Consider the following 23,844-nt stretch of genomic DNA (forward strand, 5'->3'; position numbering starts at 1 on the left):
GAAGGTTCTTCATGGTTAGAGACAAATGCAATCGCATGGCAGGATACTGTAAACGGACCAAACTTCAGTCAGGAGAACAACTGAGATAATCCATCCACAATACGAGGTTAGTCATTAATATACTGCAACAACATGGGAATAGAGCAGCTGCCAGAGAATTCAACATTAATGAATCAATGGTACAGAAGTGGAGGAAGCAAGAAGAATGAGTTTGATTTATCTGACTGCTTTGTTTCGCTTAATGTGCCTTATAATCCCGTGCACCTTATGGTGCGAAAAATACGTACTGCACACTGCAGTTTAATGTTGCAAAGCACCTCTTTTTAACTTCAGTGGATATTATACATGGTTATGCTCAGGATATGTCAGCCCATTTCTACTGGAAATGCCTTTTGGTTAAACTTTCAGCAAGGAATTTGCATTTGCACTGTTACATTTTTATAAAGCTTTAATGTACATAAAAACCAGCTTCTTGTTTAAGTGAAAATAAATGGAAGGTTGTCTTTTTGCGCTAGTAATGTTGTGGAGTTGTATTTTGTCTCGCATCAATTATATCGTCGGTTATATCGTTATCGCAAATTTTCAAATATATATCGTGATAAATATTTTTGGCCATATCGCCCTGCTCTAGTTTGAACTTTATTAGTTATTCCCTGCTACCTTGATAGTCTTGGAGTCACTGAGGTGGTGTAGTAACCACATCTCATTAGATCTCTATCTCCTCCCGGCTGGAGGTTTCTTCCTGTTAAAAGAGAGTTTTTCCTTCCCAGTGTTGCCAGGTGCTTCCTCAAAGGCCGTCATTGCCCTAAATTCAATAAGCTTAATTGAGAGAAGTAGTTGCTAAAGAAAACCTTCTCTTTTTAGCTTATTTCACTCTCAAAAGGATTTTCCAACATAATGTGATTCTCAAGAAATGTTTGAGTCATCACTCAAATAACATTCAAAGAACAAGAAGCGAAATCCTGCAGAGAGGAGTGCGATTAAAGGTGTGTAAATAACCTTTATATCAACTGTGCTTTAACCAGCCTGCTACATCTGCAGGCTATGATATAATTAACTGCATCAGTGGCTGTTTTTTGGGGGTGGGTTCAAAAGTGTACACAAACACACTCCTGTGTTATCCCTTGAGAACTACGTTTTTTCTTGCTGAGTCCTCAACAGACTCAGTGGGGGACTCACTGACATGAGGGAGCTGTAATTAATACAGAGAGAAGGGTGTACTTCGTGTACCATGATACACATGCAAAAATGTTAATAATTTAGATTAGACTGTTTCGAGGCTTAATATGAAGGTGTGTGTATGCAAAATGATCTTAGCAGGACTCCTGTTTGTATTTTTTTAATCTGCGATTTAAAATGGCTCCCTTTATTTGCAACACATGCCATAATTTGGATGGTAGCGCAACAGAGAACAGTTGGGCAAGTCCACAGTTATTGAAGCAGTTGCAAATGAATCCCGTGAGACTGAATCTTCAGGCTGAGCTGAACTGAACTGAGTTAATGGCTTTTGTGAACAACTCCTGCGCGACTCACTCCTGGGGCCACATTACAGGAATATCCGAATGAGAAAATCCTTTCTTGATCTCACTTAAGAAAGCAATTTAGAGTTTCTCCGAGACAGAAAGAGTGTTGCTGAATGCAACGTCAATCAAGCTGTAAAGTAACAATCGGCAAATCGCGCTCAATCTGCTGCAGAGGCACAAAATAATTTGATGTGATAGCGCGATTCATGACTGACTGCTTCGAATATAGCAACAACAAAAAAAATACTGTGCATGGGCCTGTGTGTGCCAACAGATGAGCTGCTCTGAAAAGACAAGTCATGATTTGCTTCATTATTTTAAAGCTCATAAAGATGTGAGTATGAGAGGTTACTCATCATTATGATGGCTATCCTTAATAGATTTTTTGCAGTGTGTGATGTTAAAGGGCTGTTTAATTTAGAATAAATTCATTTAAACATTTTAGGAAGCTCACATTTGAATTGATTGATTTATCGCAGCAGCATAATTTTGCATCAAAGTTCCAAAAGCACCATTTGAATCAGCTGTGTTGGATCAAGGACACATCTAAAACCTGCAAGACACCGGCCCTCGAGGCCTGGACTTACCTACCACTGCTTAGGGTCAGGGGTCTCAAACTCCAGGCCTCGAGGGCCGTTGTCCTGCAGGTTTTAGATGTGTCCTTGATCCAACAAGGCTGATTTGAATGGTTAAATTACCTCCTCAACATGTCTTGAAGTTCTCCAGAAGCCTGGTAATGAACTAATCATTTGATTCAGGTGTGTTGGCCCAGGGTTGATATCTAAAACCTGCAGGACACCGGCCCTCGAGGCCTGGACTTTGACACCCCTGGATTAGAGGGTTGAAGGCAATACTGTATATATAAACTATGACTTCACCTATTGGTTTTGGGCTCTGCATTTTAAGGCTCTATTGGTGGCATATACTATATTGTTTTTCTTTTCTTTTTTTTTGGAGTTAGAAGTGGCCATATTTGGAAAAGAGGATGGAGTTCTAAGTTCTAAGGCTACTAAGATACAAAAATCATCTTGGATAGGCTGAACCTCACACTCCATAAAAAGTACTCCAAAAGGCCTCAGTACTTTGGAGATGTCCCCGTTCAGTGGTTCAAACATGTGGTCATGAGATAGATATCCACTCGTCCAGTATCCCCCCAAAAAAGTACAACTGTTGTATGAAGGGGGAAATTGCCTTAAGAGAGCAATGTGTTTTTCATACTAGGTTTTGTTGCATAGTCTCACATTTAATATGTGATTCTATATGAAAAAAAACCAAACATTTTTTGAGCCACCCTCAAGTGGCTGCTATATGAACTGCAACTTCTGATGCCTGGCTTAATTTTTCTGCACTTGAGGTTGCCACTTGGCAGCGATGCAGGGCCGCAGCAGCGCTGACACATCAGAGGGTGAGATGGGAAAAGTTGCAGCTTAAATAGACTGCCAAATTGGCAGGATGTGTTTGCTGTATCACGTGAAGAGAATGAGGCACGTTGTGTGTGTGTGTGTGTGTGTGTGTGTGTGTGACGCAGTGTCGCCGGCCTTTACTAACTTGCATGCGTCACTCCACGTAATATGAGGATACATATATCACTCTTTCCTTAAAGCGACACAGGTTAATTGCACAGCGCAGTGACATGAAACACTGCAGGTGTTCATGTGTGTTAAATGGCAGCACTTACAGCAGCACAACTCATATGGCCGTGATTCGACTGAGGCAAGAACATGCTTAAGGCGTAGCCACTGTTATCACACTATGATTAAGATAATGTGATCATGCACTTAGCCTGAGCATTATCACATTAACATATTGTTGCTGCTGAGTAACATTAGAAAACACTTGCAGGGATGGACTAAAAAGAGAGCTATGCAGGTGAATAAATAATCAGCTGTAGAGATGTCCTGGAGTATAAATTAGAGTGAGAGAGTGAAAAGCAATCACGGCTACCTTCTAAACATGGATCATTTGGGGAATTCCCTCTTTGGCTAAAGTGTGGGGAGTTGGAGCCATTTGGAAAGCTCCCTGCTGGAAGTTTTTCTTTTTTGGTCCACATATATTTGGGAGTTTGGCCAGATTCATTTTTAGAGAGTTTTATGAGCATCAGTGAAGAAAAAACATAGAGTCCTGCCAGTGACTTAAAATGTAGAATATCAACGATAATCACTTAGTTTGCTAAAGTTATTTTAACATCAGTTTGCAAGAAGTCAAAGAAAATAGCCATAAAATAAAGATAGCTAATTTAATGTACATGTCTCCTGACGGTCCAGACTCTTTTTATTAAACGGCATTTCAACAACACAGGGTCGTTTATCCCCACAGGTATTTTTCAAACCACTTTGTCACTTTTTTCTGAGATTTTTTAGATTAAGCTGGACCAGTTGTTCTCAAAGTAGTCCCAGAACTCCTGGAGCTATTGCTAAGGGTTCTGCAAAATATTACAGTATGCCATAAATTAGCAAATTATGATGCATTAACAAAAATTGCACTCAGTGTTGTTAATCATTCGTGGCAAAGGAGCACATACTTTGTGTCTGTTGAGCCAATTCAATTTCTGATATGACCCCAACATTGTTCTTTTAGTAGAAATGATGGTATGCTGCTGCTTTATCAGTGTTAGGATGATTAGGAGTCCTTGGTTATCTTTCTTGTCCGTAATATTTCACCTGTGGTTTAAAAACCACAACTGAGTTATTTATGATGAAATAATTTTGTCATGGGTTTTATCCGGGTTTTTAATGCTTTGTGTCTTGTTCTGTTTTATCTGAACAAGCCCCTAGAAAAGGCAGTGATCACTGTCAGCCTCTCTCGGTTTTTATTACAACTATTCATCAACAGCATGTTTTAAAGCTCATTTTTAAAACCTTACAATGTAACTAAAGCCCACCCCATGCAGCAGCAGTATATTAAATACTAACCTCATATTGTGGATGGATTATCTCAGTTGTTCTCCTGACTGAAGCTTGGTCAGTTTACAGCATCCTGCCATGCGATTGCATTTGTCTCTAACCATCGGGAACCCTCACGTTAACTTTTATCAAGCTGAAAAAAGTTAGCGTTCATCCTCCAGCTTCACTGTGTTTATGTTATGTTAACATAGCTGTGTCGCTATCGATCACGTAGCACATCATTATATACCAGCTAGCCCAACTTCAGTAACCCTACAAAAGTCACTGCTGTTTAGTTTTCTGTCTTCATTTATGTCGGAAGTAATAGCAGAGCTGTACGTTTGAATTTTTCAGAAATCCCTCAGTCTGAACATGCTATATTATGTTTAGGTGGAAACTAGCGAGCTAACACGCTGCTAACTTCTAACTCCGTTAAATTTCATGAATTCTGTTTTCATGGATGCCTGGATGTTAAACTTAAGTGTTACCCCTGGTAGAGCAGCAACGCTGATCATTTTATTAAAGATGAAAGAATTTAGATTTTAACTCTCAGTGATGCTGCTGTGTTCATTTGACTTTGGACCTGAAGAGGAGTTTGGACCTGCAAGCGGCTAATGGACGTCAGACTTAGAGACGGGATAGACAGTTGTATTGATTTAAGTAGGAGTGTGTCTGTTCTACTAGACATGCATGAGAACAACTTAAAAAAAAAGAGAGACTCAAAGGAACCTCTTGTGTAGAGACAGTGTAGTGCTTGCGTTAGCTGTTGCATGGTTACATAAGCTTATATAGGTACACAGGGAGTTGTTAAATTATTAAGATTTGTGGTTTAGTAAAGGAATTTTATTAATTTATTTATTAATAAAAGTCAAAAAGTTTTGTCATTATATCTGGCCAATAAATTCGTCCTGTTACCTCATGAAATGGTAGCCTGTGACCCTTTTAAACTAATGTTACTGATATTTATTAGACTGACTTGAAGTCTATCTTGTCATTTAACTCTCGGAAGAAAGCAAATGTGCTCATTTCCTTTCATCTCCAGCTATCCTGTTTTGATCTGGTCAGCACATTGTATTATTGTTGTATTATTATTATCACAGTCTGAAGTCTAGAACTCAATGCATTCATCCATCCGTCTTCATCTGTTTGTTTGCTCCTCAGCTGTCTTCGCTTCCTATCCTCAGGTATCTTTTCCTTCCTCTGTGATGGCAGGAATGGTCGCCATAGAAACAGAGAGCCTATGGTGAAGTGAGAGAAAGACTGAGGAAGAAAAGAAAGACAAGCAATGCGAAAGATACAAAAGGAGGGTGGGCCAACTTTAAGGCCTGCACTTCATCCATTTTTGCCTCGCAGCAGTTCCCTACTCTTTCTTTTTTTTGGAACTTCTCCTGAAGCTTTCATCTGTTACTTCTATCCATCCCCCAGCTTTGTTTCTAATCCTTCATCTGTCCCTCTGAGTCCTGGAGTTAAGAGCCACTTATACCTCTTGGGTCTGACAAACAGTTTATGATACACATAACTAATGTGTGCTTTCCATGCAGCAAGACCACCCCACCTTGATTGTAAACACGGGAGGATAGATTCTCGTTAAAAAAGAAAAAGAAAAACTGTAAAAAGTGCTTGTTAGCTGCAGCATTTACTTCATGCTGTAGTTGCTCTGAGCTGATTTAAAGTGACAAATCAAAGTACAGCACTTGTGTCTCCTGAGTGGAAGGCTGCATCATCATTAAATGGCTTTCGCTCGGCATGTTTCTTAAAATAAATGCTGTCAGTTTAAGGTCATTGTAAACTAAAATAACTACAGCGATGGAGGCTTTAAGAGACTCATACCAGAAAAAAATGTCTAAACGGTGAAATGCTTATGCCCCTGTGTGGAGGAACCTATGTGCTGGCGAGGGAAAAGAGTATGTATTTGTGTGTGTGTGTGTGTGTGTGTGTGTTTCACTGTTTTAATCTCATTCATATATTCATCAGCAGGCAGAATGCTGACGCAAGTGAGAAGGAGAGGAGGCATGGAGAGAGTGAGAGGCAGAAAGTGTGAGATAAAGTGCGAGGAGGAGAAACAAATCCAGAAATTCATCGTCCATCTAGCTATCTATCCAGCGCTAATGTGACTCTGTTTTTTGGTGTACACATTAAATATACAGAAGGGAGAGGAATAGCAGAGGTACCAGCAGAAAGACAAACATAACAAAGGTGAAGTATCCCAGAAACATGTAGACATACGGAAAAGAGCTTCTCTTCTGTTTACAACAAATCCCTTTAACTGAATCTGGTCAGTGCGAGAGACATTTTTTGACAAAAGTCCAATTAACCTAACATTGTTAGCACACACAGACAGATTTGCTTCAGCTTGAAGGCTTACATCTGTGGGCCTCCTTCTCTCTGTTGTATCTAACTCTGTTTGCTCTGTGCTGACAATGTGAAAAAAACACAATGGAAAAAGTGCAAAAAAAATCACAAAACAGATAACAGGAAAACAAGGAAATTAGTGAAGAAACGGTGACTATGAAACAAGAGCAGACTACAATGACAGGATGAGTTCCTGATCTTTGACTGTGATCGTGTCTGTCATTAACCACAGTCCATCAGGACCCTGTCCATTCGCTGGACAGCTGGCTGACTCTGAAAGTCAAACAGGTGTGACATGTTTCTCAGACTAGAAAATGGCAATTACACTAGTGAATGATGACATGCTGGATTGCAGTAAAAATGCCAGAGAGAGGCAAAAGGCAAAATATTATAGTTATGTGATAAATACGCTCATATTTGAGTGACAAAGCCTACGATGACATGAACAAAGTAGATGGTCATGTGAATTAGTAATCCATACATACAGGGAGTGCAGAATTATTAGGCAAATGAGTATTTTGTCCACATCATCCTCTTAATGCATGTTGTCTTACTCCAAGCTGTATAGGCTCGAAAGCCTACTACCAATTAAGCATATTAGGTGATGTGCAACTCTGTAATAAGAAGGGGTGTGGTCTAATGACATCAACACCATATCAGGTGTGCATAATTATTAAGCAACTTCCTTTCCTTTGGCAAAATGGGTCAAAAGAAGGACTTGACAGGCTCAGAAAGGTCAAAAATAGTGAGATATCTTGCAGAGGGATGCAGCAGTCTCAAAATTGCAAAGCTTCTGAAGCGTGATCATTGAACAATCAAGCGTTTCATTCAAAATAGGCAACAGGGTTGCAAGAAGCGTGTGGAAAAACCAAGGCGCAAATTAACTGCCCATGAACTGAGAAAAGTCAAGCTGCAACATCACTGGTTTGGGCTGGTATCATCAAAGATGAGCTTGTGGGGCCTTTTCGGGTTGAGGATGGAGTCAAGCTCAACTCCCAGTCCTACTGCCAGTTTCTGGAAGACACCTTCTTCAAGCAGTGGTACAGGAAGAAGTCTGCATCCTTCAAGAAAAACATGATGTTCATGCAGGACAATGCTCCATCACACGCGTCCAAGTACTCCACAGCGTGGCTGGCAAGAAAGGGTATAAAAGAAGAAAAACTAATGACATGGCCTCCTTGTTCACCTGATCTGAACCCCATTGAGAACCTGTGGTCCATCATCAAATGTGAGATTTACAAGGAGGGAAAACAGTACACCTCTCTGAACAGTGTCTGGGAGCTGTGGTTGCTGCTGCACGCAATGTTGATGGTGAACAGATCAAAACACTGACAGAATCCATGGATGGCAGGCTTTTGAGTGTCCTTGCAAAGAAAGGTGGCTATATTGGTCGCTGATTTGTGTTTGTTTTGTTTTTGGATGTCAGAAATGTATATTTGTGAATGTGGAGATGTTATATTGGTTTCACTGGTAAAAATAAATAATTGAAATGGGTATATATTTGTTTTTTGTTAAGTTGCCTAATAATTATGCACAGTAATAGTCACCTGCACACACAGATATCCCCCTAAAATAGCTAAAACTAAAAACAAACTAAAAACTACTTCCAAAAACATTCAGCTTTGATATTAATGGGTTTTTGGGTTCATTGAGAACATGGTTGTTGTTCAATAATAAAATTATTCCTCAAAAATACAACTTGCCTAATAATTCTGCACTCCCTGTAGACTGTAATGAAAAGATGGATGAAGCTGGGTAAACGCCTAGTAGCCCACAGGAGGCAAGTCCCTGCTTTCTGGATGAATTTGTGGGCTCTGGCTTCAGATGTTACTGAGTTAAGCATAATGTACATGATCTAAAATATGGGCATTGTTACGAGTTAGAAAGCGTTCCAAATTACTATGCAAATAAGATTTTAGTGTCATAAATGTTTTTGTGTTCAGTTAAACTCATGTCTCTCGGCTCTGTGGATCACTGATATCAATCTCAGACAGCTGTCATAATTAGTTTGGAAGGGGATGAGTCCAATAAAATGAAAACTAGTTAAGAAGGATGTTCCACATCATTAAGCATGCCACAGGTTTCAAGTAATATGGTAAAGTAAAAGGGTCTGTGCTGCAGATATGTGATGAATAGTGTAATACCTTGGAAGAGGTCTGAAAACATTAGGTATTATATGAAAACTTAAACGTGATCATTGTACTATGAAGAAACTTGTGGCTGAGTCAGAGCACAGACGGGTTCGTGCAGACTAAGGCATAGAGATGAAGGTTTCTGCCAGACAAATTCATCAGATTCACAGAACAGCTGCTAAAATGCCATTACAAAGCAGCAAGCAGGTATTTGAAGCTGCTGGTAGTACCGAAAACCTCAAGCTGTAGGATGCTCCAGAGGCTTGCAGTTGTGCATGAACCTACCATTCGGCCACCATCTAACCTATACTCACAAGCAGGAATGGTTCCAGTAGGCCCGGAAATACATCAAGAGTAATTTTCAAGCTGAGGAAGGCTGTGCAACCCTGGATGGTCCTGATGGATGGATGGATGGATGGATGGATGACCATTTTTAGTTCATTACAACCAATAAAATGTTTTAAAACTCAGTGCATTTTGAGGGGGTTTTTTATTTGTGCAAAACCACAGCTATCAATGGGAGGTTTGTTCAATAAAATTTGAATTGTGCAGTTGATGACTTGAAAAGTACACTGACTGTCATTTGAATTGAATATATAGGAAAGTCAGTAACATATATCCTTTGCATTATGAAATTTCCCCTTGTGGGACTAATAAAGGTATATCAAATCAAATCAAATAATTTGAAAAGCAGTGTGTATCAGGCTTGCTCATCACATCTGTTTTCAAAACACCAAGATGGTCATTAGTGTTGGATATACCGTACTATGTGACTGACAGTATGTGACTGTGCAGTAACCCTCAGTGCTACAGTCAGCTCCACCCCATGTTTGTGATTTCTGGTTTCAATAATGGTGACAGGAAAACTGCTTAGCATGAGGCTTAAAAACAGGACTTCACTAATAAATGGGTGTTATAACTGTGGTTATGTCCATCTTTAATATACAATCTATAGGACTATCCCTTTTTAACCATGAGTTCAGTATATTTGGACAGGTTGGAGTGCTTAATTATCAGTTAAAACTTGCAACACTTGTGAGTTTGATTAGCAAGCTCTAACAATGGACTGAATGGGTTCATTACACAAACTCAATTACTTTTTAGTACTAAATGACTTACAAATAAAACTCTTGAATTTAACTCATTGACAATGGAGCAAAGACTTCTTTGACAGGATGTTAGGACATTACTTCACAGCAAGTCACATCATTTGTCATGTAATTGCATTGAAAATGCTCCAAAAGGCACCAGCGCTACAGAAAAAGATATATATAAAGAATCACTTTCCAGTCTAATCAGAAATGCTTAAAAGATTTGCTGAATTTTTTTCTTCCACTGTTGCAGAATTCTCCCATGTATTTCACTTCAGGATCCTTTGAGTGCCAAGTCTTTCTCTTATATTGCCTCTGCTTCTGCTTCAAGCCTCAGTTGAGGATCTGTATTTTCAGGAAGTGTTGCTTTGGCATCATTTTAGAGCCACAAAAGTTGCTGATTGTGCAGAGCAGCTATTACCAAGAGCGCTGTGGCTCACTTAGAAACCAGATAATCCTATGGGGCAAGCCCAATTTTAAATCTTCCCTCCAATCAAAATACAATAGAAAGTGATGCATTATTACTTGAACATTTTCTGACAACACAGGGCAGTTGGCTAACTGCTAACGCTCTCCAGTCATATGCAAACTGTCAAGGCCAATGCTTGACCACCTTGCCAGTGAGACACAAATTTCAATGCAAGATCAGTAAATTTAAGTCCTGCAAGATGGTTTTAGTGGGCAGGGATTTGGTTGGGGTAGATGGATGTGTCTAAGAAAGACTGAACCTAAAAACTCCTTCCTCATTTATACTTAAAAACAGTTATCATGCACTTTTATTTGCTTTTATTTAGCACTTTTTTCCTTTAATTGCATAAAGTAAAAATAAAGATCTGGCTACATAGCTCCGACCTGAAGAACTGCAGAATTTCCTGCATGTGGTCCCTGTCTAAAAAAAAAGCAAGCTTGAAAAGAATATTACAGCCACCCATGAGAGGATCAGTGAAGAGGAGTACAGATCTGGAACCGAGTTACTGCACCCACCTGCAGCTCAGTGTTGGAACGACTGGAGCTGCCATCCTCTGTCGCCATCCAGCATGAGGAGGTGGAGACTGCAGACTCGGATGCTCTCATCCGTCAGTGTGTGCGCTCAGCTGTTCCACATGTTGGTTGCAAGCAGTGCACCATTTTTCCTTATACTGTTCTGTCAGGTGTCAAAGCTGCTCCCAGAGGATTCAGAGTCTCTGATATCGGACCGCAGGAGCTTTCAAACTTGAACAATCTGGAGAGTTTATTTCCACAGCACTGCTCTGGCTAATCGCTGCTCACTTTCCATGACCTTTGCAGTGAAGAGGCGGATGAGATGAATGTCAGCTTGAAGGCTACCCGCAGAACTAAATGACAACAAGCCAGCAAACGCAATTTTGAGTTCAATACTGAAGAGTCCTTGTAGTCAAGAAAAGTTAAACTCACATGGCTCCTATATTCATAATTCTTCTAGGTACCTCTGTAGTTCCACTACTTAAAACACTTGTTTTAAACCTTAATCATCCTAAACACAAGAATCAAGTTGCCACGCTTTACTGCACTGCAGTTACCTAGCAACACCCATTCACAAAATGCCATATATGGCATAATGCAGTAGAGAGAGACTGAGTGTACTCTAAGATTCAGAAAACCAGGCAGAGTGAAAGGACATTAAAGAGATGTGGCTTTTTGGAGGATAAATAACAAACAAGAAAATAAGCAGTTCTACATGTGAAAGGTTAAAGCTGGCGTTTGTGGATGCTCTGCAGGCTGCCGAGCACTGATTCTTGCAAGGACGTCTAATCTGCACAGCACGTCACATGTCGTTCAACCTTCTTTCTTGCAAACTGTCACAGTCAGTCAATGTAAGCCCTATACAACTGTACAACACCACAAACTATTTTCTGCTTCTCCTGCCCGTCCTATAATCCTGTGTATTCCCCCGTCTTCTCCGTCTCTCTCCACTGTTAGTGAGTCGTTCAGCCTGCTGGTCAGCCAGCCAATCAATTAGTCATCTCAGTGGGAACAGACTAAAACTTGGTCTCATCCCACACGTAATACCTAACAGATCTTAAGGCTTACAATAGAGACAGAAATGGGCACTGTGCACAAGGCAGCAGAGAAAAAAAACTGTGATTGATAAAACAGTGTTTCCATAGAAACCCTGGATATTTCATATTGACAGTAAGAAGACATTGCTTTTTTTCCTCCTCTCTCTGCTCTAATCAATTTCTGTTGTATTCTTAGATCATTTTGGCATCAGACCGCCTGATTGTGTTGTCCTTGTCATGCAGATCCTGTGTGTAATCATTTCAGTCCTGATTAAATGTCTTTAAATGAACAAATTATGCATTTCCTGAGTCTGCAGTGAGATGATCCTGGGTGCTACTGCTGCAAGATTTGTTGCTACATTCAAGGATTTTTCTGACATTTTTCAAATAAATAAATGTACCTTCCACTTCATAGAGAATGCTGGCTTTCTAAGTAGTTTATTGAATACTGCTGCATGTGTAATGTGTGTCATATTATGGGTAGGTTTCTTTCTAATGGGGTCAAAAAGGAAATGCCATAAATGTAAATTATTGAACATTATGGTGAAAACGTCAGCCTCCAGGAAATTAACATAAGTCACTTTTATCTTCTTGAAAATTCACGCGTACACGACTGTGTGAGTGTGTGCGTACATGTGTGTGCATGTGAGGCGCTGCAGATTGGAGTTGTTACTCTCCATGAATCACATTGCATTAAGACTTCTCATCACCTATTCATAAGCCTGTGAGATAAAGAGCTCTTGAAAAATTCACCTGCAAGGACCATCATACTGTTGATGAGTGTGTGCCATGTACTTTTTACAGTTTGCAGAACAGCAGTTGTCTGTGGGTAGTTTGTGGTTTTCCTGTAAGACGGTAAATACTTACTGACTTGCTTCCACAAACTAAGAAAATGTGTTATTTGTAGAACAAAGCAGAGCATTCTTGAATTGTTGCTTTGTAAAACCATAAACCACAGAAAAATGCACAGAAATGGTTTAAAGATCTGTTTGTAATAACCAGTGTTGGGTAAGTTACTTTAAAATAGTAACTTAGTTACATTACTAGTTACTTCTCTCAAAAGTAACTCAGTTACTTCAAGTTACTCGTTACTTTCAAAGTAACTAGTTACTAGGGAAAGTAACTTTGGTTTTACACAGAATTCTCTTGTTAATGTGTTTCTTCCATAACTTTGCCAGTCTTCTAGCTTGCTTACTTGCCACAAGTGCACTGTGCCACCGACCAATAGAAAGGAAAAGATAATGTGCATATTTCCACGAGAGAAATCCCACGCCTGGACCGTCATTGACTGCTGCCATGATTCTAGCCTACGTCACAGCGTCATGCGCGCCTTTTACATCCAACACAAAAACTGCAGTCGTGGTGCTTTCGATTGTACTCAGAACTCGGAAATTCTGCCTTCTGAATAGGAAGATGTAGGTAACACCAGACTGCAGATGAGCTGCATACAGGGCTGGACTGGGACAGAAAATTGGCCCGGGCATTTTGACTAGAGACCGGCCCACCATTATAGGAAAAATCATAAAGCCTTTGAATGAAAATAAACACTGTTGTGACAGTGATGTTCACTGTTTTGATGGTATATATGCATCAATCTATCAATCGTTTGTTGTAAGATTCAGATAATTATTTTTTAAAAGCTAGACATTTTAAATGAGAATAAGAAAGAAAAGTATTTCTTTGTGCCCCCCTTTCCCTGTTAATGCCCTACATGCCCCCCTGGCAACACTTTGCTAGATCCGCACCTGCACAGTTACCAGCTGTCAGCTACCTAAAAAAGGATCCTGGGGTTATTTGTCTCTCAGAAACAGTTCATAACTTCCCTTCAACTCATTCATGTCACCTAAAAGGTAAACCTGTTTCTCCATCACCTGTTCAGCTCTGATGATTCAGTAAGGACATCTCCTGGTTTCATCTTCATGTTTCCCTCTCACCAGATAACCAAACCATATCATGACCAGCAGGTTTACAGCTGTGGCTCCAGCAAACATCAGCTGATACTAGAAATTAATATTAAATAAACTCTAACAATAGCTGATCAAGCTTAAACGTGCTGCTGTTGTTTAGCGCGACATCCGCTGGTTTCCTCTTTCGGCGCAAAGTGAGCGATAAACAAACAAGAGAGCCGATCAGCTGATCATTGATCAGTTTTCATGATTGAAGCAGAAACGGGAGAGGGAGGGGGGAGAATGAAAGAAGAAGAGGCAGCTGTGCAGCAAAGACACAGAATAACTCCAGCTTTGTGCCTTTTTCATTGTAGCTGAATTACGGGACAAACTGTTCCTTTTCACCTCAATAAGAAACGCGTAATATTTTCTCTGAATACCAGACGGGACGGTTGGCAACTCTAATAACTTATGAACAAAATAAAGTTCAACATCATTAACTTCATAGCACCCACCCAGCTGTATAGAAACTCCGTCATGCTAGCTAGTACGCAGTACAGAAAAAGTCAGAATAACGAAAATAAACTCCACCTAAACTTGGTTCATATCTGACCCAGAGAGACTGCAGGTCATAACTTCTTACCTGAAGTTCAGTTCACACTTGGACCGGCGGCCGCCTCGGGTCTCTTTTCCTTCTGCCTCCCTTTTCCTTCATCCACCTGCTGCCTCCTCCACTTGCTAATGTTACTGAATCTCCGCGATAGCCACCACACGAAGTAACGAGTAACGACCCTATCTAAATCCCAGTAATGAGTAACGCGTTCCTGATTTTGGCATAATAACTAGTTACCGTCCTCGTTACCACAATAATAACGTAGTTATTGTAACGCGTTACTTAATAACGCATTAGTCCCAACACTGGTAATAACTTTGGTAAGTCTCCCCTTCCATTATTAAAAATTGCTTTATGCACCACAATTTGGTTCCTGCAAAAAGCAGAGATATAGACCTGGTCATTTCAGGTTCAGTCATGGACTAGCCTTCCAAAGTGTAGTTGAGTGAGGGACAAATGCAGATTTACAGGTGTGGGGCTAAGGCAGACCTCTTCTTATCATATGTTTGCTTTAGAATTTGAGTGACAGCAATGTATGTAGTATTATTACAGTATTAGATATCTGTTTGTGTTTAGTAGTACGGAATATATACTTATCTATGGGGCATAACATTTTTAAGAAGGGACTAGATTTGTCTCCTGCTGCTGGAGACTTCTGCCCGTGCTTGGGCTTAGTCCTAGAAATGATGTATCTGACCCAGATATCCTCAATTACAATTTCTCTGAAATCCAAACCTCACAATGTCACCCAAAGTCTCTTTTTTTCCCTTTTTTTTCCAGTGAATTTGGTTAAATATCTCCCTTCTGGCTCTCACTGTATTTGTGTTGCTTGGCAACATTAACTTAGCGACTGTCTTAACAGGAAGCAACTGTGGAGGCTTCAGCGATTTAATGACCCAAGTCTTCTCGCTGGCTCGGCGCGAGGCTGTTCGTTCACAGCATGGCATCCTGCTACCTGCAGGGTCCCATCACATGCTCATATTGTCTCTCTGGGATGCAGTTATGTTTTTGCATGTTGAACAAACTCATTTTCTCAAGTTGCTTATGAATATGGTTCTAATAGTACAATTAGCTTAATGGTTATCCATTGAGGCGCACATGTTTATATCACTACATTTACCAAGACTATTATTACCCACAATCCTAATCTCAGCCATCATAAATTATGTTAAAAAAACAAATAGTATGCTTTGCTTACCATGAATCTAAACCTGCACCGTAACTGATTTTTACTCATTTAAGCAGTATTGTGATGTGGACATATAATAAGATACTGTATTATGTATACACCATACACATAATACAGTATTGTAAAAGGCAAAGTGGCAAAATAAGTTCATAACTTTAATTTTTCTTTGCTGTAATTGCATCAGAAAACCATAATGTTACTTTGTAACTGAAAAACAGTACTCATACTGTAATACTATACATTTAAAATACAATAATAATATTGTAAATGACAAAAAGTAACAATGTGGAAAATGAAAACATTAATAAGTAGTAACGGTATAAATGAAAATACAGGTCTATAGGCCTGGTGAATAAGAAAATGTAACCATGATGTAAATGAAAATGCAGTAATAATGCTGTGAGCAGTTTAACAGTAAATTGGTAAATGGTAAATGGCCTGTATTTGTATAGCGCTTTTCTAGTCCCTAAGGACCCCAAAGCGCTTTACACAACCTGTCATCCACCCATTCACACACACATTCACACACTAAATTCCCAGCTTCCAGTTGCCAGGAATTTACTGTCATATTTAGAACACCTACTGTCACCTTGACTCAAAACTGTGACTTTAAAGTAAGATAACTGGTACTCTCAAGGCACAAACTGATCCTTAGAAAGATGTAATAGTCCACAGTTTTGTAGATATGACCCAGCGCTGCAATAAGAAATCCATGTCCACTGTGTGTTATTCATTAGAGCCAGAGTTTGGACACCACTGATAAATCTACTGTATCAACAGAGCTGGGAATCCTGCCATTGTGTTATTATGGGCACTATTGTATTATTTGTGGATAGCACTCTTAGAATAAACTCAAGGTGTTTAAGGAGCTGTAATCTAGTGCCAAAAAATAGGCAAGCTATCTAAATGTACAGCTTTGTGATGTATGTTTATAGCAGATGCGTGCGTGGCTTTCTAAACCAGGGTGCCCCAAAATAACCCCTGTGGGCAAAATCAGTTGAATCCAAAGTGCCTGAAATAGGACCTGTGTGCAGAAATTGGCTCTCATACTGAGTTTGGCCCACCAAAGTATTACACTGGGTACAAAATGCAGCATCTCTCATTTATTTTCTTTAAAACTGACATTTCCTCTGAGTTATTTGAAAGCAAGCTTTCTGTAACCTTTCCAAATAACCCCTTGTGAAAACTTGGGTCTAAAATGACTTTTAAATGTTACAGTAAAAATATATATCCAGAGATGCCACTTCAGGTTTTTGACTACAATGTTTTATCTTTTACAGTTTTAAAACATTTTGTCTCCAACTGAAGGATGCTCTTCTTGTATTTGCAAACTACAGAGACATTCATGCACTCTTTTTTTTTTCTCCTGTTTTAGAAAGTCGGGCTGACGTAAAGTAAAAATAAAAAAACTGTTAACAAGACAAATTATATAAATGGATGCCTATAGGAAGGACTTCCTTGTATGAAGTATCTGAAGTTAAGTGGTTTATTTATCCACCTTTTGGCTGGAACTGCTTGACTAGCTTAGCCGCCAGTCTGTGACCATCTGGTAACCACTGGAAAAATGTGTATTCCCTGACTGGATGGTCAGCAGTTGCTGAAGGTTGCTGGCACTCACTGTGAAACTGATTGCTAGATCTCCATGCATGCACGCCTGGCGACTCCTCTAGTAACCCTAGTAACAGTGACCCAGGTTACTAGGGACTCACAGGTTGCTAGGGAAAAGTGTGCGTTTTGAAATTTGGTGGTTGCAGCAATAATTTCCCCGTGACCGAAGCAATCAGAAGGACATTTCTGATGCATCTCTTTGTGACTGATTTCACTTGGTTAAAGCCAGCAACCACTACCAAATGGTGGGGAATCCCAATTTTCCTCTAGTGACCGGAGGTTGCCAGAAGGCCGCCAGCTGGTCTATGTGACTGTGTGAGGTCTTAACTGGACGCTATATACATCCAAAAGTCTTGATAATGTCCTTTTTTATGATGCAGACTGTCAAGATCTACCCCCATTTGTGTGATTGATGTCATTCATCCTCAGGTTTTACCTCAGTAGGCCAATTTGTTTTCTTGTGACCACCATAAACTCAAACATCCTCAACATGGTGCCACATACTTACTGGACATAGCCTCCTCTAACTTCTCTGTTTTACTGCACATTATTCTTCTTCACAGCAAGGAAGGAAGGAAGGAAGGAAGTGTTAAGGAAGTGCTCACATCTGTCCCTTTGTGTTAAAACACAGGGACAGATGTGAGGTTAAAGAGATACTTGATACCCAGCTGATGGGCACATGCCTTGAACAACTTTGGGTGGTTTTAAAACCCTTCTCACCTTGTTTTGCAGAGATGGTCAGCACAGCACATTTGAGATATTATTGCTGTCTGGCAGCTAATCAGTATGATCTTGATGTTCCTATTGACAACTGGACTTTTAAGCAGTGATCTTCACTCCTCTCCAGCGCTCCCATTCGCTATGAAGAAATGGAGCTTGTGTCTCCATCTTTCTAGTCTCTTTTGTCTGGAGCAAGTATTAACGTGTTTTTTTTAAGGGAAAAACCCCCAAATCATTTCCAGGATGTAACAGCTCACAATGATCACAAGCAATAACTGTAAAAAAAAAAAAAGAAATAAAAAAGAAACACACAGATGAAATAAATGGAAAAATAAAGCAAACTAAAAAAGCAACTGCAGCAGGCTGCACATACTGTACAGTCAGTGCATGTACACATTTTGCATTATCCATTTTTCATCTGGAGCTTTTTTAGTTTGCTTTGTTCATTTGCTTTTGTAATTGGTTATGTATCCATACCTGATTTCCTTTATAGAGTAAAGAAATGTTAGAGTTGTTATATCATTTTATAGATGTAGAAATTTAAAATGAAACCGTACCCAGTAAGGTCTGATTGATTGCCTCTATTTCTGTTTTTATTATATTTGTCCAATCTATTTGAACTGTTATCAATTTCAGATTATGCAGTGATTCAGATGTGACCCCAGATGTGGTTCCAGATGTGAAACAAGGCTATTGTGTTGTTTAGCCTTGTGAAACAAGGCTAAACAACACTTGTAGTAGTGATGCATTTAGGTTCTGACAGTCAATAGGCCAAAAACTGACCGTTGCTTATCTCTGTGTTTTAAAGGCAATGCAAAGCTAGTGTGTTAAGCTTTTACCTTGAGAAGCAAACATACGAGAGATACTGTATATCTCATGCAACAATTGTGGGGAAGACTGCTGACTTGACAGTTGCCATGACAATCTTTAACACCCTCCTCCCTTCTGAGAGTAAGCCACAGGAGGTCATTCCTGCAAAGGCTGGCTGTTTGCAGAGTGCTGTATGGAAGCATATTGCTGGAATGTTGATGGGAACAGCGTCCTCGTAGTAACAGGTGCTCAAGCAACAAAGATAACCAAAGCTTTGAGAGTATTGTCAAGGAAAGTCGATTGAAGAACTTGGGAGAGCTTCAGAAGGAGTGGACTAAGGCCTGGGGGGCCACAACAAACGTGGGGCCTCAGGAAAGGTGCTACTGTACAACGGTCAGATTCCTGATATCAAGCCAGGCCTGAGTCACAAACACCGTCAGAAGCATCTATCTGGGAAAAGGCACAAGAACAGGATTGTTACTCAGTGGTTCAAAGTCATTTATTCACATAAAACTAAATTTTATATTTCATTTGGAAATTGAAAATGGGAAACTTCATTGGAAATGAATGTCTAAGAGTATGGACCAAGCGTGGAGAGGCATAGACTCCAAGGTGTTTAAGGTCCAGTGTGAAGGTTCAGGGGCCTCTGATGTTTTGGGGTTCTGGTTTTGGTGGTGGTTGGTCCAAAGCTACCCAGCTACTGGGAGATTTTAGTGCACTTCATGCTTCCATCTGCTGACAAAACGTTATGGAGGTGACGATTTTGCTTTTCCAGCAGGACGCAACACCTCCCCACAGCACCAACATTACGACCAAAGGGTTTGCTGACCATGATATTACTATCAGCAGACAGATATTGCCCTCGAGTGACCTTGACCTAAAAGAAATGAGTTGAAGGTGGCTATCAAAGCAGCCTGGGCTTAAATAACACCTCCACATTGCCACAAGTTGATCACCTCTATGCCACCATGCACCGATATAGTAATTCACGGTAAAGTACTGCGTTTATAAACAAAAGTACTTTTCTGATGTATGTGTGTGACTTTCATGAGCTATAATAATAATAATAATAATGGATTGGATTTATATAGCGCTTTTCAAGGCACCCAAAGCGCTTTACAATATCACTATTCATTCACTCTCACATTCATACAACAGTGGAGGCAAGCTACAGTTGTAGCCACAGCTGCCCTGGGGCAGACTGACAGAAGCGAGGCTGCCATATCGCGCCATCGGCCCCTCTGGCCATCACCAGTAGGCAAGTAGGGTAAAGTGTCTTGCCCAAGGACACAACGACCAGGACAGAGAGCCCAGGGATCGAACTGGCGACCTTCCGGTTACAGATGCGATTCCCAACCCCCTGAGCCGCAGTCGCCCCTATAAGCCATAGTCATCAAAAGGAAACAGTAAATATTTTGCAATGTTTCACTTGTAAGGAGTATATAATACCTCAAAGTTGACCATGTTGTATTAAATAATGGAGAATAAAAATAACATTTTCACTTTATTTTTATTTCTTCAGCTGCACGAGTACATAATCAGTGGCTTGAGTCTCAAAAGAGGAGCTGCTCACCATCCTTTCAGCAGTAGACTGTACTGTGTTTTTAAAATGTTTTTCCATTTGTGCTGTCATCCGTGTTCTAAAAGTAGACTTCTTTATTGTAGGATGTCCTCTTTTGAAAACAAAATTATCTAAAAAGCCTCTATATTTGGTATCTGTTGTTGCCAGGCAACAAAATGCAGTCCCAGCTGAATTTTTTTTTTTTAGACCCTGAACATTTTAAGCTATTTAACCAAATACTTAAAGGACTGACATGGAGTTAAAGTGGATGTGTAGTGGGAAAGGAAAAAAGAAGGGCTAGACAGAAGAAGATGACTAGCTGAGTGACAGGGTGACGGGCTGGCCGGCTTCCTGGTTTCTCGCAGACTGTTGTCAAACTCAGTCGATCTTGGAGAATCCCAGTGCTGCCATCTGGGTTTAACGGGAGCTTCATCCTGGCACTGCCTACTGGTACAGATGGCATAAGGATACTATGTCACTGTTACAGTAGACTTGAGTACAATAGAATAAAGCAGAGCTGCAAAGTCACAGGTCGGTTTAAGTCTTCACGGGGAGCCACAAGATTTACTGTACCTATATCTAATTTTTTCCAGGGGCCAACATAATTACTCTAATTGTACTACTCTAATGGTACTTGTTATCATGTTGTCATGACCTCCCACACAAGCAGTCCAGACCTACAATATAATTTATTTCACACAGTGTTTAAATTGATCGAAAACACATCCTGACTGTCGCTGCTGTTTTGGAAAGAAACTCTTAGCATTCGGATGATTGGGAAGAAGTATACTGAAATGCTATTAAAACAGTCTAACACCCAATGTCTAATCTTATTTATTTTACAGCATTAAAATGGGTCTAATCTGTTGTATTTGATTATCGAATCCTATTTTATTCATGGATTTGACTTCCTGTAGAGCAGATCTGCAGGTATGAGTGCTCTTCTGCAGTAACACACATAACGCACTCACACAGTTGCACACCTAAAGCTGCCTACTGCCAATGCACTGTGTCATGCTGGCCTCTGAGCAGCCTCACTATGCCGTTATGGGCAGTAGAAATAAGGCAGGGACAGCTGCTGTCACCCTCCTTAGGCTAATTTGTCCTGATGTTCCTGCCACAGTCCTGCTTCTCAGATCTCAAACCAGTGCCTCTCTGTGTGGAATGATTTGCAGAAATGTAAAGTGTTGATTTAATCGAGGATTTTGGAAAATGACGATGCTCATCTTTGCTAATCCGCATGAAACGTGCAGCTGAGGTGTAAAACCGCAGGCAACAGATTACACTTCAGAGTGAAACTCTGAGCTGAGACACAGGCGTACGTACAGGAAGTTTAGCTATTACTTCACTGCCAACCTGTTTGTACTTGTGTTGCCAAGACTGAAGAAAGTGGGCATTTCTGTAAAGTGGATTTAAGCTCTGCTGAGTGAAATTGAAATAAACAAATAGTATTGAATTGGCTCGTGCTGCCTGTGAATGAACTGATTAGACTTAGAAGCCTCAAAACAGCAGCCCACTCAGATGACTACTGAATGTAAGCAGCAGTTTGCACCACACTGAGCTCTGGGTAAGGCTGCTCACTTAGCATCCATCATGTCGTCCACAATGCCAGCAGGGTCCCCGGCTGCTTCCACCACTGCATCACATGTGTGGCTCGTCTTTGATGTTTGTGTGTCTTGTGTCATGCCACTATAGGCCAGTCAGTGTGGAGATAGGCATCATTACCAACAGTTGTGCTGTGAAATTAAATAATGAGCAAGCGAGAATAGGTTAAGATTCAATGACAACGTGGCACCGTTGCCTTTCAGATTCACATTTCACTTTGGATGCTAAAATGATGGTCAGGAGGAGGAGGGACACATTTATCACAGAGGCCAAAGATTAGTGTGTGTTTAGCAGGGTGGGTTCAGATACTGATATTGCTGGTGACTTGTCATACGTAATTTAAAGAAAAAGAGACGCTTGTTTGGAATGCAAATAGTTACAGTATAAAGCACAATGGATAAGTCATTTATAAATATAAGGACTGATGGATTACTACTGTCTGTTCGTATTAACTTCAATAAAGGGCTTTCTTGGTTTATCATTCTCTAATATGCCATCAAATCCAGTTATAAATACTACAAGTTGGTGATTAGTGGATTTTAGTCCAGGCTTATTTGCAGGACCCTTATAATTAAGTTAATAATTGTTAATAAGAATCTTTTAACAACGTGGCAACTCATAATTGGTTGTAGCTTGTAGCGGAACTATAGAGTTAAAAGATAATTTCTTAATAGTTAATAAGACATTATTACATCATATCATCCGTTAAAAGACATTGCCTTATAAGAGCGTGGCGTTTGTTTAAAATAAACCTTTTCATTGAATATTATCTCTAATCGAAACCGGGCTATTTTTGCGCACCAAAATAGAAAAAAAAAAACCTCATAGGAAAAGATGGAGGCAGCATGGCAACAGTCTCAGAGACAACCTCGACTTCACGTGCACGTGCACGCGCACCTGCACAATGAGATAAAAGACGACTTCTCCTCTTTGCTCTCACAAACTCTCACCCGTGCGCGATTACCGCACACAGGCACGCACATCCACGCGTCCTCGTTCCATCTTCATCCATCTTTCCTCCCCCTCCTCTCTCTTTCTCTCTCTCTCTCTACGAGGGACGTATGGGAGGGGATGCTCGTGCTGAATGTGTTTTTTCCTGCAGCGTGCTTTACGGTACCGGAGAAGAAGAAGGAGAAGCACGCCGCTCCCCTCCGTTGGTCACGGAATCTGTGTTGTGACATTGCGCGCCTGCTTCTTATTTTCTAAATGGACCGAAGGGGATGTGACTGAAAGCAGTGTGTAGTCTGCGCGCGTGTAACCGAGTTGGATTTAAACCTGACCCTGAGATGAATCACACTGCCCCGGTTGATGCGCTCATCTCCTCCGTCTTCTGGCTTCGGGGGCACTAAAGATGCGGCTGATAGCGCGGGTACCTGTCCTGGTTTCACACCGGTTCGGTTTGTCCCGGTAGACTGATCCCGTCCGGTGCTGCGGTTTCCAAAGGGGCGAGCTGAGTGATTTTTTTCTTTCTTAACCGGATCCGTCACCAGCAGCCTGCCAGATGGATAACTACTCTACTTTACAACGTAAGGCGACAGTGACAGACACATACCTGCTGCCGTAGCCCATTTCATGTTAAGTCTGTGCTAATGATGGAGTTCCCTTAATGAATAACCACATTAATCTGGGGTTAGCAAAGACTGCAGCTGAAGTCAGATTTTACTGGATAAAAAACAGAAAAAAAATAACTTAAATAAATATTAAAATATCCTGTAAATGTCCACAGGAGGGACATTTGATGGTTTTCCCTCATGTTTTGTCACGACCATACATTTTTCTTGGGCTGACATCACGTGACAACTTGAATGGCATTTTTCAGAATTTGGTGAGCTTTGCTACTGAGCATCTGAACAG

The 23,844-nt window shown here is 40.4% G+C and overlaps 1 protein-coding gene across 14 annotated transcripts in view; it reads left to right on the top strand.

Annotated features, from left to right (window-relative positions):
- The window catches only part of lrrc7 (leucine rich repeat containing 7), a 154,864-nt gene that overhangs the window by 39,031 nt on the left and 91,989 nt on the right, over positions 1 to 23,844 (top strand). For 4 of the 14 annotated variants that reach the window (XM_086268045.1, XM_086268039.1, XM_086268049.1 and 1 more), the window contains exon 1: positions 22,892 to 23,516. The exons of 1 other annotated variant lie outside the window; for it this stretch is intronic. In XM_086268045.1, the coding sequence (XP_086124171.1) occupies positions 23,492 to 23,516 (25 nt within the window). In that variant the 5' untranslated portion in view covers positions 22,892 to 23,491. Of the gene's footprint in view, positions 1 to 22,885; positions 23,517 to 23,844 lie in introns of those variants that run through there. 9 more of the 14 variants (XM_086268046.1, XM_086268043.1, XM_086268053.1 and 6 more) reach the window with 6 other exon arrangements.

This window comes from Aulonocara sp. 'chitande type north' Nkhata Bay, linkage group LG17 (assembly GCF_057382095.1).
Source record: "Aulonocara sp. 'chitande type north' Nkhata Bay isolate Kocher_YH1m ecotype deep benthic linkage group LG17, A_spYH_male_GT1.1, whole genome shotgun sequence".
Taxonomy (NCBI): domain Eukaryota; kingdom Metazoa; phylum Chordata; class Actinopteri; order Cichliformes; family Cichlidae; genus Aulonocara; species Aulonocara sp. 'chitande type north' Nkhata Bay.